The sequence below is a fragment of the Sus scrofa genome, chromosome 1 (genome assembly GCF_054392235.1).
Source record: "Sus scrofa isolate SSC_HxYL_T2T_F1_AM1 chromosome 1, Sscrofa_HxYL_maternal_Yorkshire_Landrace_v2.0, whole genome shotgun sequence".
In the NCBI taxonomy this organism is placed as follows: Eukaryota; Metazoa; Chordata; class Mammalia; order Artiodactyla; family Suidae; genus Sus; species Sus scrofa.
Window position 1 is genome coordinate 198,365,920 of NC_139383.1, and position 16,353 is coordinate 198,382,272.

Sequence of the window (16,353 nt, forward strand, 5' to 3'; positions counted from 1 at the left end):
CAGTTCAAATTTGTTAAAGTTGATGTACCTACAGTGACACGTCATAATCAAAGTCCATAGATGTCCATAGGCTTCATTCTTGTTCTTATACATTCTGTGGGTTCGGAAAATTTATTCATCATTATACTATCATGCAGAGTATTTTCTCTGCCCTAAAATCGTGTGTTCTGATGATTCATCCTTCCCCCACCCACCCCAGTAGCATATGGAGGTTCCTAGGCTAGTGGTCGAATCGGATCCATAGCCTCTGCCTATACCGCAGCACAGCAACGCCAGATCTAAGCAACGTCTGCAACCTACACCACAGCTCACGGCAACCCTGGATCTTTAACCCACTGAGTGAGACCAGGAATCAAATCTGCGTCCTCATGGATACTAATCAGATTTGTTTCTGCTGAGCCATGATGGGAACTCCTTGGGTTGTTTTATTATTGAGTTTTAAGAGGTTTTTGTATATTTTGGACATCTTTTGTCAAATGTATCTTTTGCAAATATTTTCTCTCAAGCTGTGGCTTATATTCTAGTTCTCTTGACATTGCTTTATATAGAGCAGAAGTTTTTAGTTTGAATAAAGTCCAGCTTACCAGTTAGTTTTTTTATGGGTCATGCCTTTGGGCCCTGTGTGTGTGTGTGTGTGTGTGTGTTCCAACAAAACTTTATTTATAAAAACAAGCAGAGGTCTGGATTTGGTCTGTGGAGTATAGTTTGCTGACCCCCTGCTATAATTCACCGGACCCCTGCTTGGGCAGGTCTGAGCAGCCTTTAGGACTGGCCATCCTCCCTAAACTCTGGACCTGCAGTAGCCGTCCCAGATTCCCCAATAGCCTGGCTATCCATTATTGCAGAGAAGAGAGTTTGTATGAGGGGAGAGGAAGCAGATGTTTCCTGAACTTAGTCTCCACCCCCACCCTGGAATCACTTCACCTTTAATTTAATTAAACATGATCAGGTACCTCCCCAGAGAACACGTGTTCATGGCTCCATAAATTGCCCAGGTAGGCCACTTACTTACAGAGATGAACATGGAGTGATCTATCTACAGGGAGTCTTGTGAGTCTAGACAACAAGATGGAACCCTGGGGAGGGGCCACAGGGCTTAGGATCAGGCTGCAATGGGAAAAAATGGTTTCAAGTCTCAAAGCTGCTGTCACTTACTATTCAAATGTCCTTCTGTCCCTTTGGTCCTGTATCTAAAAAGTCATTGCCATAGCCAAAGACATCTATGTTTTCTCCTATGTTCTAGGAGTTTTATAGTTTTTCATTTTATATTTAGATCTGTGGTCCATTTTGAGTTAATTTTTTATGAAGGCTCTATGTCTAAATTATTTTTTTTGCCTGTGAATGTTGAGTGTAACACCATTTGTTGAAAAGACATATATTTGTTCTATTTTATCGTCTTGGTTCCTTTGCTATATTCATATGGATCTGTTTCTGGGTTCTTTATTCTGATCCATTGATTTATTTGTTTTCTACCAAAAGCACACTGTCTTGATTACTGCTGCTTTACAGTAAGTTTTGAAGTAGGATAGTATCAGTTCTCTAACTTTTTACTTCTTAAGTACTGTATTTAGCTATTTTGAGTCTTTTGCCTCTTCATATAAATTTCAAAATAAGTAATGTAACTTGAGATTTTTATTGGACTTGAACTCTATAGATCAATTTGGGAAGAACTGACATCTTGACATTATTGGGTCTTCCTCTCCATGAATGTGGACTATCTCTTCATTTATTTAGTTCTTTATTTCATTCACTAGAATTTTGTAGTTGTCTTCTTATAGATCATGTACATGTTTTGTTAGATTTATACCTAAGTATTTCATTTGGAGGGGAGTGCTAATGTAAATGGTATTGTGTTTCTAACTTTAGATTCTGTTTGTTCATTGTGGGTATATAGGAAAGTGATAGACTTTTGTATGTTTAACTTTGTGTCCTGCAACCTTACCATAATCGCTTATTAGTTCCAGAAGTCTTTTTGTTGATAGTTTTTCAGATTTTCTACATAGGCAATCATGTTATCTGCAAACAAAGACAGTTTTCTTCTCTGTTCCCAATCTGTGTACCTTTAATTTTCTTTTCTTGTCTAATTACATCAAGGATGTCCGGTACCTGTTGAAAAGGAATGGTAAGGGGACATCCTTGCCTTGTTCCTGATGGTTGAGTATCTTTTGACCATTATGTTATATTGTTTTAAGAAACCTCCTTTTACTTTTCAGTTCATTATATATTTATTTTAAAATTACAAGGTTGTTATTCTATACTACAGAATTACCTTCTGTATCACCTAGCTGCCTCCATGAATCTTAACAATTGTTAGCTGTTTCCCACCTGTGTCTCATTTCTCCTGCTTCCTACTTCCTTTTTCCTTTTTGTTTCCTTTGGTTTCCCTGTCTCCAATCTGTCCTTCATTCTGTCATTTTTCTTTTCATTTCTGGATTATTAGCAAGGTCACCAGTTAGTTTGTATTGAGAAAAAAAGTTGTGAGGGGTCTAAAATCCAAGAATCCAAGGGAAGAGCCCATATAGCAGGAACAGTTACAGAAATAAACAGGAACAGTTACAGAAATAGGAAGTAAAATGTAAAGGATGGGAGAAAAGATCATAGAACCTAAGACTACTTGAGTAATGATGTGTCAGAGACTTTAAAGAAGACATTTGTTCATGTTTATTAGACTTTCAGAACTAAGACCAGTTTTGTTAATTGTAAAATAAAACCCTGTTTTAAATATTAAGAGATATTCAGTATTTTAGTGTTAGTTTCTCACTGGTATGTCTTCTCAATGTGAGCTCCACATGAATGTTTTGAAGGCAGTTATTTATCTTTATATTCCTAGTGCCTAGGCAACTGTTTGTTCAGTATACAAGTGAAAGAGACATTGTAGAAATTGCAGAGAATTTGGAGTTCAAAGAGAAGTGTTTGTACCTTTCCTCTGCCATTTAACAGCTGTGGACTTCATTTTTCAATGGGGGAATATTATTGAGTTAACATTTTTAAAGAGCCGTAACTTTTTTTGGGATACATATTGGATTATTTATAGATAAAATGATATAATAGTTGTGGTTTATTTCAGAATGGTATGTAAAGGGAAAAGTGGATGGGAGAAGCATAGACACAAAGTTCATTAGGAGTTGATAATTGTTAAAGCTGGGGAACGGTTAAGTGGGATTCTTGAAATTTATGTATAACAGATAAAGTGCATGAGTACAATTTTGTTTACTTTTAAACATGTATGATATTTTTCATAATAAAAAAGTTTAAAATTTCCAGAATAATTCTTTTGATCGTGATGTGATGGTACAAATAAAATATAGGATGACCTAACTGCATATTTAAATGTAAAGTATATGTTCTCTAAGAGTAAGTAGTGGTTCTTGGAAATGTTAGTTTTACTATGATAAAAAATTTCTAGAGCGAAATGTTAAGACTGTTTTATGTAGGAATAGCCAAATTTTCTTGTTTGTTTTGGGACTTTAAAATTAATATGGGCTTTTAAGAGACAAAATAATTGTGTAATTAAGGTTTCTTCAATGTCATTTATGTGGCAAATGTGTACGTTATAAGTAATGTGGTACCACTTTACTGAGAAAATGCTATTGATTAATTTAGAAGTGTTGGTTAATTCACTTCCCTGCCTGTACATGGCATGCAGTAAGTATTGAAGAGATACATAAATATAATAGTTTTGTTTTTATTATTACCAGGAAGAGGAACAATGTGATGAAATTCCAGAATACTCTGAACCAATTCTGGAGTTTAACAGAAGTGTTAAAGTTGTTTCTACAAAATATAATGGCCCTCCATTTCCACCGGTTGCTTCTACTGTTCAGCCCACTGCTGATGTTCTGGATAAAGTAATTCAGAGAAAAGAAACATTGGAAAATAGCTTAATTCAGTGGTGAGTTTACAGTGGTGTTGGGTTGAGCAGCATTATATTAGCAAGTATGAACAGCACATATCAAGTTTTCGTTGAAAATCTTCCTTGTCTCCTTAATGTTTATTCAGTTTTTCCTTTGCAGTGGTCACTGCATGCTGTCTAATGTCATGCTGAGGGTCTTAACTAACTGTTGGAGTTAGTTGTTTCTATCCTTGAATATTTGCATATAGGCTGTCTGTTGTTGAGTTACAGAAGCCTTAAAAATGTACATGTTCTTTCATCCAAGTGGTTCACTTTCAAAATTTATCGTAAGGAAATAATCAGTTCTGCTGCCAGGCCCTAGGACACTTAGCACTTAGAGCACTTACTACAAACAAGGCACACTCTGCTGTTTGTTGCTTATTTAAATTTATGAACTCTATTTTTATACCTATTTGTACCTGTGAGAAACCTTGAGGAAGTTATGGAATAAGTTAAACTGAATTTTAATACAGTGGTCAAGAATGGGTTTAGAAGAATATTTAATGATGTGGAAAGATATTAATAACATACGGGTGCATAAATGAAGCAGGATACTAATGATGCAACCACAGTTTAGAGGAATTCACTCAAAAATAAATATGCATGGGGAAAACTAATATCAAATGTGCATGTTGAAAAATAATATCAAATTGTCAACTGTGTTTATTCCTGGATCTGAGATTGTGAGTGAACCTTATCTATTTTTTTAACTTTTGTGTATGCTCTGGCTTTTCTACAATGAATGTCTGTTACTTGTATCATAATAACTAAGAAGCCTGTTAGCTTCTCTAAAGAAATGTACAGAAGCAGTCTTCTATCATGTTTCCCTTCCTTTTCCTCTTCCCCTCCCCTTCCTAAAAATGACCTTGAAAATAAATGTTCTTTTCCTTTTTAGAGGAAAGCTACCTGTATTGCCTGTATTGCAGGCTGTATATTTATTTCCTTGAAGAGGAGGGAGTTCTTTTCCAGCTCGGATCTTGTAGGGTTTTATATGCACTTTCAGAGTAGGGAACCCAGAATTTTAGGCACGTAATATGCTAGGTAATCATTGACCTAAACCTTATCTTGAATTTAGGAGGTCTGTTAAAACTTTTCATTAAACTGATCTGAAATATTTAATTTGATATAATAAACTATCTCCCACATGGTGATTCTGTTTCATGTGCTTTATTTTGCTAGGAGATATATTTGAATTTTTTCTTCTCTCCAGATTCACCTTTCAGAATGACTGCTTTCACCTATAAATGTTTGTGTCCATGGATAATGTTATTTTTTAAGGGTGGTATTTCTAACCATTTATAAATTTCAACTAAATTTAGGGATCCTTAACTTTTTCCCCAGGGTAGAACAAGAAATAATGTCAAGAATGATTTCTAGGCTCCTTCCAGTCCAACAACAGGCCACAGCTAATGTCAGTGTATCAGTTAGTGAGGCCAGCGAGCCATCAACTTCTGACATTGGTAAGTGAAATGGAATCTTTTTGCTTTTCTTTTTCTTTCTTTCTTTCTTTTTTTTTTTTTCCTTTGGCCTTCCCTGTAGCATGTGGAAATTCCTGGGCCAGAGACTGAACCTGCACCACAGACGTGACCCTAGCTTCTTGCAGTGACAACACGGGTCCTTAACCCACTGTGCCAAAGGGAACACCTAGCTTTTCTTGTTATTAAAAGGCAACACCTTCAGGTTGTTGTGGATTCATATATTCTAGAGGTCACATAATCTTCAGTTGACAAAATGTAAAAGTCCTCTTTCTTTCAGTGTCATTTCCCAGTTCTCTGTAGTGGAATTTAGTTCTCCCTCACCCCCTTATCCACACTGCAACATTCAGATCATTCTACCAGCTTCTATCCCTCCCACCCCAAATCTCTCCATTATATCCTATAATACTTTGTGTGTGTAGGTGTGTGTATCTTTGTTATAGTAACTATCAAATTGTATTGTGATTGGTTTGCATATTTATTCTCACTCACTAGATTGTAAATTACTCGCAAGTAAAGATGTTTCTCCTTTAGAGCCTAGCCTTTGACTGACACCTAGTAAGAATTCTCACTGAATGGATAGACAAGCCTCTTTCTTTCTGTAGCTCACACCATTCTTTCTCCTTCTTTCTCCTCTTTCTCTTCTCTCCCTCCTCCCTTCTTCTTCCCCCTTTTTCTCCATTAGTTTTTTGAGGTATAATTTACTTACCATAAGATCCACCAGTTCTATATCTACAGTTTGACCAATTTTGTTAAACACAACTACACATTAGCCACACATTCATGATACAGAGAAACATTTCCTTCATCCCGAAAAGTTCCCTCATGCACTTTGCAGTCGATCTCTAATCCCTTCCGTGCCTGCTAGGCCCTTACAACCACTGATCTATCACTGAATTTTTGCCTTTTCTAGAATTTCACATATATGTTATCATGTAATATGTAGTCTTTTGTTTCTGGCTTCCTTTATTTAGCATAATGCTTTGACAATCATGTTGTTGCATATAGTAAGTAATACATTGTACAGAAATACCATAATTTGTTAATCCATTTACCAGTTCATGGGCATTTGTAGTCCTAGTTTTTGGCTATTATAGATAAAGCAGTTCTGGAGTTCCTGATGTGGTGCAGTGGAAATGAACCTGACTAGTATCCATGAGGATGGGGGTTCCATCTCTGGCCTCACTCAGTGGGTTAAGCATCAAGTATTGCCATGAGCTGTGGTGTAGGTCACAGGCTGGCTCAGATCCCATGTTGCTGTGGCTGTGGCCAGCATCTCCGGCTCCAATTGGACCCCTAGCCTAGGAACTTCCAAATGCCATGGGTGTGGCCCTAAAAAGCAAAATAAGTGAATAAATAAAGCAGTGCCATGAATATTCGCAAATAGATCTTTTACACAAATCTTTTTATTTCTCTTTGTCATATGGTAAGTAGATATTTAGCTTTATGAGACTGCTGGAAAAATAAAGAAATCCTCTGGTCCTAAATATAATAGCTTCATATAAATAAAATTGTAAAATACCTATAAAAAAAGAGACTGCTAAATGTTTCCAAAGTGGCTGTTCTGTTTTGCATTCCAGTCAGCAGTGAATAAGAGTTCCAGCTATTTACACATCCTCACTAGTGCTTGGTGTTGTCAGTGTTTTCAGTTATAGCTATTCTGTAAAGCATGTGGAGACATCTCATTGTGGTTTTTATTTGCATTTTCCTGGTGACTAATAATGTTATGCAATTTTTCATGTGTTTATTTGCCATTTGTATGTTTACTTTGGTCAAGTATCTTTTAAACTCTTGTTCAGTTTTTAATTGGGGTTTGTTGTCTTACTGTTACTGAGTTCTTTATTCTGGATACAAGTCCTTTATTGTATATGTTTTGCAGATATGTTATCCTGGTTTGTATCTTACCTTTTTGTTTTTTCAGCATTATCTTTTTAAGACCAAAGATTAACTTTGATGCAGTTTTATCAATTTTTCTTTTATAGCTTATGGTTTTTTGGGTATACTATTTAAGAACTCTTTGCCTGACTCCAGATCATTAAGATTTTCTTCTATGTTTTCTTCTACAAGACTCTGGTTTTAGACTATACATTTAGGTCTATGGAATGTTTTGAGGTAAATTTTATAAATGATGTGAAGTAAGGATCAAGTTTTGTTTTGTTTTTTGTTTTTAGTTTTTTTTGTTGTTGTTGTTCTGTGGCTATTCATTTGTGCTCGTATTATTTGTTGCAAAGATTTTCCTTTTTCCTACTGAACTGCCTTGACACCTTTGTTGAAAATCAATTGGCTATACATTTGTGGATCTGTTTCTGGATTTGCTATTGATCCCATTGTTCTACAAGTCTATCTTTACACCAATACCACATTTCTTTTTTTTTTTTTTAATTTTTTTATATTTAGGGCCATACCTGAGGCATATGGAGGTTCCCAGACTAGGGTTCTAATTGGAGCTACAGCTGCCGGCCTATGCCACAGCCACAGCAGCATAAGATCTGATCTGTGTCTGCGACCTACACCACAGCTCATGGCAATGCTGGATTCTTCACCCACTGGGCAAGGCCAGGGATCAAACCAGCAACCTCATGGTTCCTAGTCGGATTTGTTTCTGCTGCACCATGATGGGAGCTCCCAATACCACATTTCTTTTTTCTTTTTTTTCCTTTTTTTTGTCTTTTTGCCTTTTCTAGGGCTGCTCCCGCGGCATATTAAGGTTTCCAGGCTAGGGGTCTAATTGGAGCTGTAGCCACCGGCCTACGCCAGAGCCACAGCAATGCAGGGTCCGAGCCATGTCTGTGACCTATACCATAGCTCACGGCAACGCCGGATCCTTAACCCACTGAGCCACGATGAGAGCTCCAATACTACATTTCTTAATTACTATAATTTAAAAATAAATCTTAAAATTGGAATGTAAGTTCTCCATCTTTTTTTTTTTTAATATTCCTTATGTGTCATTCTTCTGTTTTCTCCCTTCTTTCCAGCCCAGAATAATCTTCTTCCTTCCTAAGCTACCTCTTAGCAACCTAAATCCTAGACAATAGAGTCTATATTTACTGCTTTTATTTTCTCATTGGTCACTTTCTCTTTAGTTCTTGTGAATTGGCTTTCTTCTTCCCTCTCCCTCATGAAGCTCCTCTCTCCTTTTTTATTTTTCAAATCCTTGTTCTCTTATATGGCTATAGTATGGAGAATTGACTGCCTCTAGTTCTTAAATGTTCTACTGGTTTTGGTGTCTTAGAATTCATTCTGTTGTTTGTCCATTTATCTTTTTAATTTCTTTTTTAAAAAAGATTTTTAGTTTTTCCATTGTAGTTGGTTCATAGTGTTCTGTTGTTTTTCTACCGTACATATATACATTCTTTTTCTCACATTATCCTCCATCATGCTCCATCATAAGTGACTAGATATAGTTCCCAGTGCTATACAGCAGGATCTCATTGCTTATCCATTCCAAAGGCAATAGTTTGCATCTGTTAACCCCAGATTCCCAGTCCCTCCCAGTCCCTCCCCTCCCCCTTAGCAACCTCAAGTCTGTTCTCCAAGTCCATGATTTTCTTTTCTGTGGAAAGGTTCATTTGTGCCATATATTAGATTCCAGATATAAGTGGTATCATGTATTTGTCTTTCTCTTTCTGACTTACTTCACTTAGTATGAAAGTCTCTAGGTCCATCTATGTTGCTGCAAATGCCATTATTTTGTTTTTTTTTTATGACTGAGTAGTATTCTATTGTGTATATATACATCTTCTTAATCCATTCATCTGTCAATGGACATTTAGGTTGTTTCATGTCTTGGCTGTTTTGAATAGTGTTGCCATGAACATACAGGTTTATGTGTCTTTTCCAAGGAAAGTTTTGTCCAGATACATGCCCAAGAGTGGGATTGCTGGATCATATGGTAGATCTAAATTGAGTTTTCTGAGGTACCTCCATACTGTTTTCCACAGGGGTTGTACCAATTTACATTCCCACCAATAGCGTAGGAGGGTACCCTTTTCTCCACACCTTCTCCAGCATTTGTTATTTGTTGACTTATTAATGATGCCCCTTCTGACTGGTGTGAGGTTGTATCTCATAGTAGTTTTGATTTGCATTTCTCTAATGATCAGTGATGTTGAGCATTTTTTCATGTGCTTTTTGGCCATCTGTATATCTTTGGGGAAATGTCTATTCAGGTTTTTGGCCATTTTTCAATTGGGTTGTTGGTTTTTTTGCTGTTGAGTTGTGTAAGTTGTTTGTATATTTTAGAGATTAAGCCCTTGTCAGTTGCATCATTTGAAACTATTTTCTCCCCTTCTACAAGTTTTTTTTTTTTTTTTTTTTTTTTAATGGTTTCCTTTGCTGTGCAAAGGCTCGCCAGTTTGATTAGGTCCCACTGGTTTATTTTTGCTTTAATATCTATTGCCTTGGGAGACTGACCTGAGAAAACATTTGTAAAGTTGATGTCAGAAAATGTTTTGCCTGTGTTCTCTTCTAAGAGTTTGATGGTGTCTTGTCTTACATTTAAGTCTTCAAGACATTTTGAGTTTATTTTTGTGCATGGTGTGAGGGTATGTTCCAGTTTCATTGATTTACATGCAACTGTCCAGTTTTCCCATCAATACTTGCCAAAAAGACTATCTTTTTCTCATTTTACATTCTTACCTCCTTTGTTGAAGATTGACCATAGGTGTCTGGGTTTATTTAATTTCTTTAAGACTTCATTTACTTATCTTTTTTTTGAAAAAAGATTAATTGAATAAAAATTCAATTTGAATAAAAATTTTCTCCAAGTTCCTGTGTTCTGCCCTATTTCTTTTCTGTTTTTTTTTTTTTTTTTTTTTTTTTTTTTTTAGTCTCTTCTTGGCATTAGTTATCCAGAGTGACCCATCTAGGCTTTACTTACAGTTTTACCTGTTGATGCAGTTTTACTTGATGTTCCACTGGCATACCAAACTTGACGGGTCCAAAATGCTCATTTTTCTAGCCAAACTTGCCCCTCCTTTGTTTCTGTTAATGTTATCACTATTTTCCAAGTTCCCAGTCTCCAAAGCCTTGGAGTTATTATTGCTTGTTCTTCTCTACTTTCTTTGGCCTTCCTCAGTGCACACCCAGCCACATCCTATGTCCTGGCTCCGTGAAATTTATTCTTGCATTTGACTAATTCTTCCTATTAAGTGTAATTCAAATGCCTCTTCCACTGCTACTATCCCAGGTTTTCTTTAATCATCTTATTTTTAAAGGAAGGAATAAAATTATGAACAAAGTTACTAGGGATTGTTTTGTTTTGTTTTGTTTTTTAAGATTAGTGCTGCTTTAATGATAAAATCATTTTGCTATTTTAGAAGACACTTTTTGGAAGAAGGCATCTAGGAATACAACCCAAAAGAAAATCAAAACCAGTTCATCTAGATAATTGCTCTGAGAATTTTCAAACTCTGTTGAAAAAGCCACAGGTAGAAAACATCAGCCAAAATGAAACAGAAGAAAAAGAATGGGGAGCTAAAAAGACCACCAAAGACCATGAAATGTGCCTTGGAGAAAGAAATAGTTGGACCTCTGTAGCTTTTGGTCAGAATTCTAGTTGTGGAGGTGGTATTCAGCAGTCCCAAGACAAGAGCAGTGTAGGAAAGTACTGTAGGAGTCACAGAAACAAACAGATGTCTCCAAAGATTTGTCTGGTTTATGATGAATGCTGTCCAAACTGCCAGATGCTTTTTCCCTCATTGCTAGGTCAGATACCTCCATGGCATGTTTTGGAGTGTCTGGACTCTCTGCCAGTATCTGTCAGCATGAAGCAGGGCTAGTAATAGTCCTCTTAGCAGTTCTTCACATTGGTCAGGTGGTGGTTTTAGCGAGACTCATTCAGGCTTTGTAGCCTCAAGAAAAGATGATCTAATATAGAAGATATTTAGATCCTGTTCTCTTCTCTTTAAAAGCATGTGTGTTTACTTTTGTTTTGCTTATGTCTGGGTAGAACTTTTGGGCTTTATAACAGAAATGTTCTGATTTTTAGTCATGCCTAAACAATGAATTATGGGAACTAAAAAGGAGACATATTGACATGTACTGTTGAATATAAATTTGGGATCGTGATGGTCTTTGCTTTGGTAGCTCCAAAGCAAATCGTTGTTACTTCTCTCTCAGCAGGTGATTCCAAGACACCTGTACCCACCTTCTAGGGAAATGTGAATGATGCCGCTATAGTTGTACTAGTTAAGGAATACTTTTGGGAGAGGTCACATCTCCATAAAGTTGTATAGATCACTGCTTTCATGTTTTCCACATGGAGCTTTAGAAGTTAGCCACTTTAAGCCTAATAAAGACTATTTAGGAAGTGTTACTGAATTTTATATATGTTCGTACAAGTAAAAAGTACAGCTCATTTGGAAAATTAACATACCTGTAGAGCTGCTGATATCAAGCCCCTAAACCACTATAAAAGTTTGAGGAGGACTAGCCTGTAAAGTTATAACTGATATATCTGAAAATAGAAGGAAAGAAGGTTTGTCTGCATATTTATGAAGAAGCTGCCATTTCTCTAAAATGCCCCCACAGCCCTTGTGTCTCTGTGTTTTACCAAGATCTGTCACATATTTTCCTGGTGCCCTACTTACGGAGGTGTGGATTGTTTTAATGAAATCATTTAATGTAGATGCAAATCCTTTCTAACACTCAGTTCTGTAGTGGTAGGAAAGAGGACGTATAAGTAAATTTTCATCCGGGTGTTTTTCTCCTTCCCTTTTTAGTTTGTTAAGAGAGGATGTTCATTATGTGAGTTAACCATCTTCTTCTCTTTCATAATATTAAAGTAGATTTTGTATTTTCATTTTATTCCTCCTCACATCATCTTATATACATTATTCACATCTCTAAAATTTTAAGAATTAAGGCTCAGAATACAGGTACGTTTCTTGCACACTTATTCTGAAGTTCTTTTATTTTTTAGTGGAAGGAACAAGCAGTGGTGCCCTCCAGCTTTTTGTTGATGCCGGGATTCCTGTGAATTCAGACATGATTAGGCATTTTGTGAATGAAGCTCTTGCTGAGACCATTGCTGTTATGCTGGGTGATGGAGAAGCAAAGAAGCAAGGTCCTGTTGTTACAAGTATTTCTGGGGATGTTTCAACAGCACACTTGCCGGTAGGTGTGATTCTCCTTTATGACTTGGAGTCCTGGGGAATTTTTGATAATTTTATTAAAGAACAGTAAAATAGACCAATTTTAAGTTGGATCATAGATCATAGTTTGTGGTGGAGATTGGTTTCTTGTAGCTATCATTTTAGTAACAATGCCTCCAGCATTTTATTTAAAAAACGTAAAAACCTATAGAAAATTTAAAGTATGATGCAATGAACATTTGTGTGTGCTTTACTTATACTTACCAATGGATAACATTTCGGCACATTTTCTTTATCTGTCTTTACATGTTATATATTGTATGTTCTTTAAAAATCATTTGAAAATTGCAGATATCATGGCACTTCTGAAAGCATCAGCAGAAAAAAAATATCATTAACAGGATCTCCTAAGAATAAGATTCTTTCTTACATAACCAATATGCAATCGTTACACTTCCTAATATTGACATGTTCCCTTTAACAGTGGTGTTAACAGCATATAACATGGAGTCCATATTCATTTTTTTTTCTTTTTTAGGGCTGCACCTGCGGCATATGGAAGTTCCCAGGCTAGGGGTCTAATTGGAGCTGTAGCTGCTGGCCTACGCCACAGCCACAGCAACTGCCAGATCTGAGCCACATCTGCAACCTACACCACAGCTCACCATAACACCGGATTCTTAACCCACTGAGCGAGGCCAGGGATCGAACCTGCAACCTCATGGTTCCTATTCAGTTCGTTTCTGCTGTGCCATGACGAGAACTCCTAGAATCCATACGTGAATTTCCCGTTGTTCAAAAAATATGCTTATAGCTTTTATTTTTATTGTTTTTCTTTTTTTGTTGCTCCTCGTCATATGGAGTTCCCTGGCCAGGGATCATTAGATCCAAGCCACAGTTGTGACCTGTGCCACAGGTTTGGCAACACTGGATCTTTTACCCCACTGTGCTGGGTGAGGGATCAAACCTGCATCCTGGCACTTCAGAGGTACTGCTGATCCTGTTGTGCCACAGTGGGAACCCCGGATTTTTTTTTTTTTTTTTCTTTTTAGGGCCACACCTGAGGCATGTGGAAGTTCCCAGGCTAGGGGTCGAATCCGAGCTGCATTTGCATCCTACACTGCAGCTTATGGCAGTGCTGGATCCTTTATCCTTATCTGCAGAATTGTCATGGCTTTTTTTTTAACCTTTTGCTCTTTGAAATATATTTTAGTTTAGTTTAGTCTCTTTAGGGCTGCACCCGCAGCACATGGAGATTCCCAGGCTAAGGGTTAAATCAGAGCTGTAGACACTGGCCTAAACCACAGCCACAGCAATACCAGATCTGAGCCACATCTGTGATCTATACCACAACTCACAGCAATGCCGGATCCTTAACCCCCTGAGCAAGGCCAGGGATGGAATCTGCGTCCTCATGGGTGCTACTCAGATTCGTTTCTGCTGAGCCATGATGGGAACGCCTAAGATATATTTTAAAGTTAGTTTTCAAGTTCTATAAAATATTTTGTTGGGGATTTTTTGGAAGTTAATTCCATCTTGATTGGCTTAATTTTGGGAGAATTGACATCTTTGAGATACAGTATCTTGTGAGCCATCACATAAGGTTTTGTAAAAGATTCAATTAGATAATATATGAAAGAGCTTAATCCAGTGCCTGGAACTTGGTAAATACTCAATAACTATTGTTTCATTATTACCCATTTAAGACTAGTAGAATACCTTTAATTTCTATCATGATGTTGAGTCAGAAGCCTTATATTTGAAAACAGCACTCTTATGCTATAGCTTTATGGAGTCAAGAAGGAAAAAACATATGGTGTATTTCTTTCATTTAAAAAAATAACCTGGGAGTTCCTGTTGTGGCTCAGGGGTTAATGAATCTGACTAGGAACCATGAGGTTGTGGGTTTGATCCCTGGCCTTGCTCAGTGAGTTGAGGATCTGGCGTTGTTGTGGCTGTGCAGTAGGCTGCAGCTACAGCTCTGATTTAACCCCTAGCCTGGGGACTTCCATATGCCATGGGTGTGGTTCTTTAAAAAAAAGAAAAAAATTTAAAAAACAAAGCTGACAATATGTTATTTATTAAGCAGTTCTGTAGAATTTCCGATATACTTAATGATTTTTAATTTGTATATCAATTTGCAACTCATACTACAATGTAAAGGCTAATCATCCTACTGTAAAAATGTTTTAGAGAAGAAAAAGTCAAATAGAAAAGTAGGCAAGAGACATGTCCAGAAAGTTCACACATGAAAAGGAAATACAGTTGGCCCACATACATACAAAATAAGGTGGTCAGTCTCACTGATAATAAAAAAAAAAAAAAAAAAAAATCACTGAAATTCCTTTTTTACAGCTCCAGTTGGTAAAGCCTTAAAAGCTTGATTAATGCCATTGTTCAGCAAACCTTTGAGAAATGAGAATTCTCATACCTTCTGATGTTAGTGTAAAATAATACAACCTTGTAGAGGGAAATTTGTATTCAAATTAAGAATGCAATTAGTGGACTTCCCATCGTGGCACAGCAGAAATGAATCCAACTAGGAACCATGAGGTTGTGGGTTTGATCCCTGGCCTTGCTCAGTGGATTAAGGATCTGGTGTTGCTGTGAGCTGTGGTGTAGTTCGCAGAAGTGGCTCGAATCTGGCGTTGTTGTGGCTGTAGTGTAGCTCCGATTCGACCCCTAGCCTGGGAACCTCCATATGCCTCGGTTTGGGCCCTAAACAGCAAACAAACAAAACAAAATAACTCAAAGTGAGCAGTCATAAGTTTTGAAAAAAATAAAGAATGCAATTAGCCCTTTAACCAAGCAGTTCCACTTCTGGGAATTTATGCCATAGATAACCTATACATATGTGAAATGACTTAAGTCTCAAAACTAAAAATAGAACTACCATATGACCCAGGAATTCCTATCCTTGGTATATATCAAAAAACCCCAAAAACACTAATTTGAAAAGATATATGCACTCCAGTGTTCATAGCATCTTTATTTATAATTGCAAAGATATGGAAGCAACCTAAGTGTCCATCAACAGATGAATGGATAAGGAAAATGTGTTGAGTGTATATTTCATTATCTATAATGGAATATTACCCAGCTATAAAAAAGGATGAAAATTTGCCATTTGCAGTGACATGGATGGACCTAAAGATTATCATAGTAAGTGAAGTAAGTCAGACAAAGTTAAATATCATATAATATTTATCATGTTTATCATATATCAATGATACCATATTTATCATGATATCATTTATATGTGGAATCTAAAAAGATAAAAATGAACTTATTTACAAAGCAGAAACAGAGTCACAGAAAACTCATGGTTGCCAAAGGGGAAAGGCAGGGGAAGGATAAATTAGGAGTTTGGAATTAGCAGATACAAACTACATATATAAAATAGACTTATAAATACTTATAAATATATATATATAGGTATGCTTATGTATAAGTATATATAAATATACATATATATGTAAAAGTATATATAGGTATGTGTATGTAAGTATATATATTTTTATATGTGAGTATAGTATAACTGAATCACTTTGCTATACATCTTAAACTATAGCAAAACATTGTAAACCAACTATATTTAAATAAAATAAAATAAAATCAACATAAAAAATTTTAAGTGGGAATATAGCCAGTATTTTGTAGTTACTGTAAACTAAGTATGACCTTTAAAAATTATATAAACATTAAAAAGTAGAATATTTTAGACATAATAAAAGAAATGATTTAGGATTATATTTGATAATTCTGTAAGGGAACTAGGTAGATAGGACATGGGTAGGATCATTATCATCCTTTTGAATTTGTAATCATTCGAGTTACCTATTTAGATTGACTTTATTCATTTATTTCTTCTCTAGTACCTTCTATCTCC

The 16,353-nt window shown here is 36.2% G+C and overlaps 1 protein-coding gene across 24 annotated transcripts in view; it reads left to right on the forward strand.

Annotated features, from left to right (window-relative positions):
• Positions 1-16,353, forward strand: part of KIAA0586 — a 167,523-nt gene that overhangs the window by 75,963 nt on the left and 75,207 nt on the right. For 22 of the 24 annotated variants that reach the window (XR_014819783.1, XR_014819784.1, XR_014819805.1 and 19 more), the window contains 3 exons: positions 3,699-3,892; positions 5,234-5,352; positions 12,293-12,486. Coding sequence is in view for 16 of the 24 variants with exons in the window: in XM_084982227.1 (XP_084838353.1) it covers positions 3,699-3,892; positions 5,234-5,352; positions 12,293-12,486 (507 nt within the window). In the remaining 8 variants the exon portion in view is untranslated. Of the gene's footprint in view, positions 1-3,698; positions 3,893-5,233; positions 5,353-12,292; positions 13,013-14,461; positions 14,797-16,353 lie in introns of those variants that run through there. The other 2 variants (XR_014819826.1, XM_084982217.1) reach the window with 2 other exon arrangements.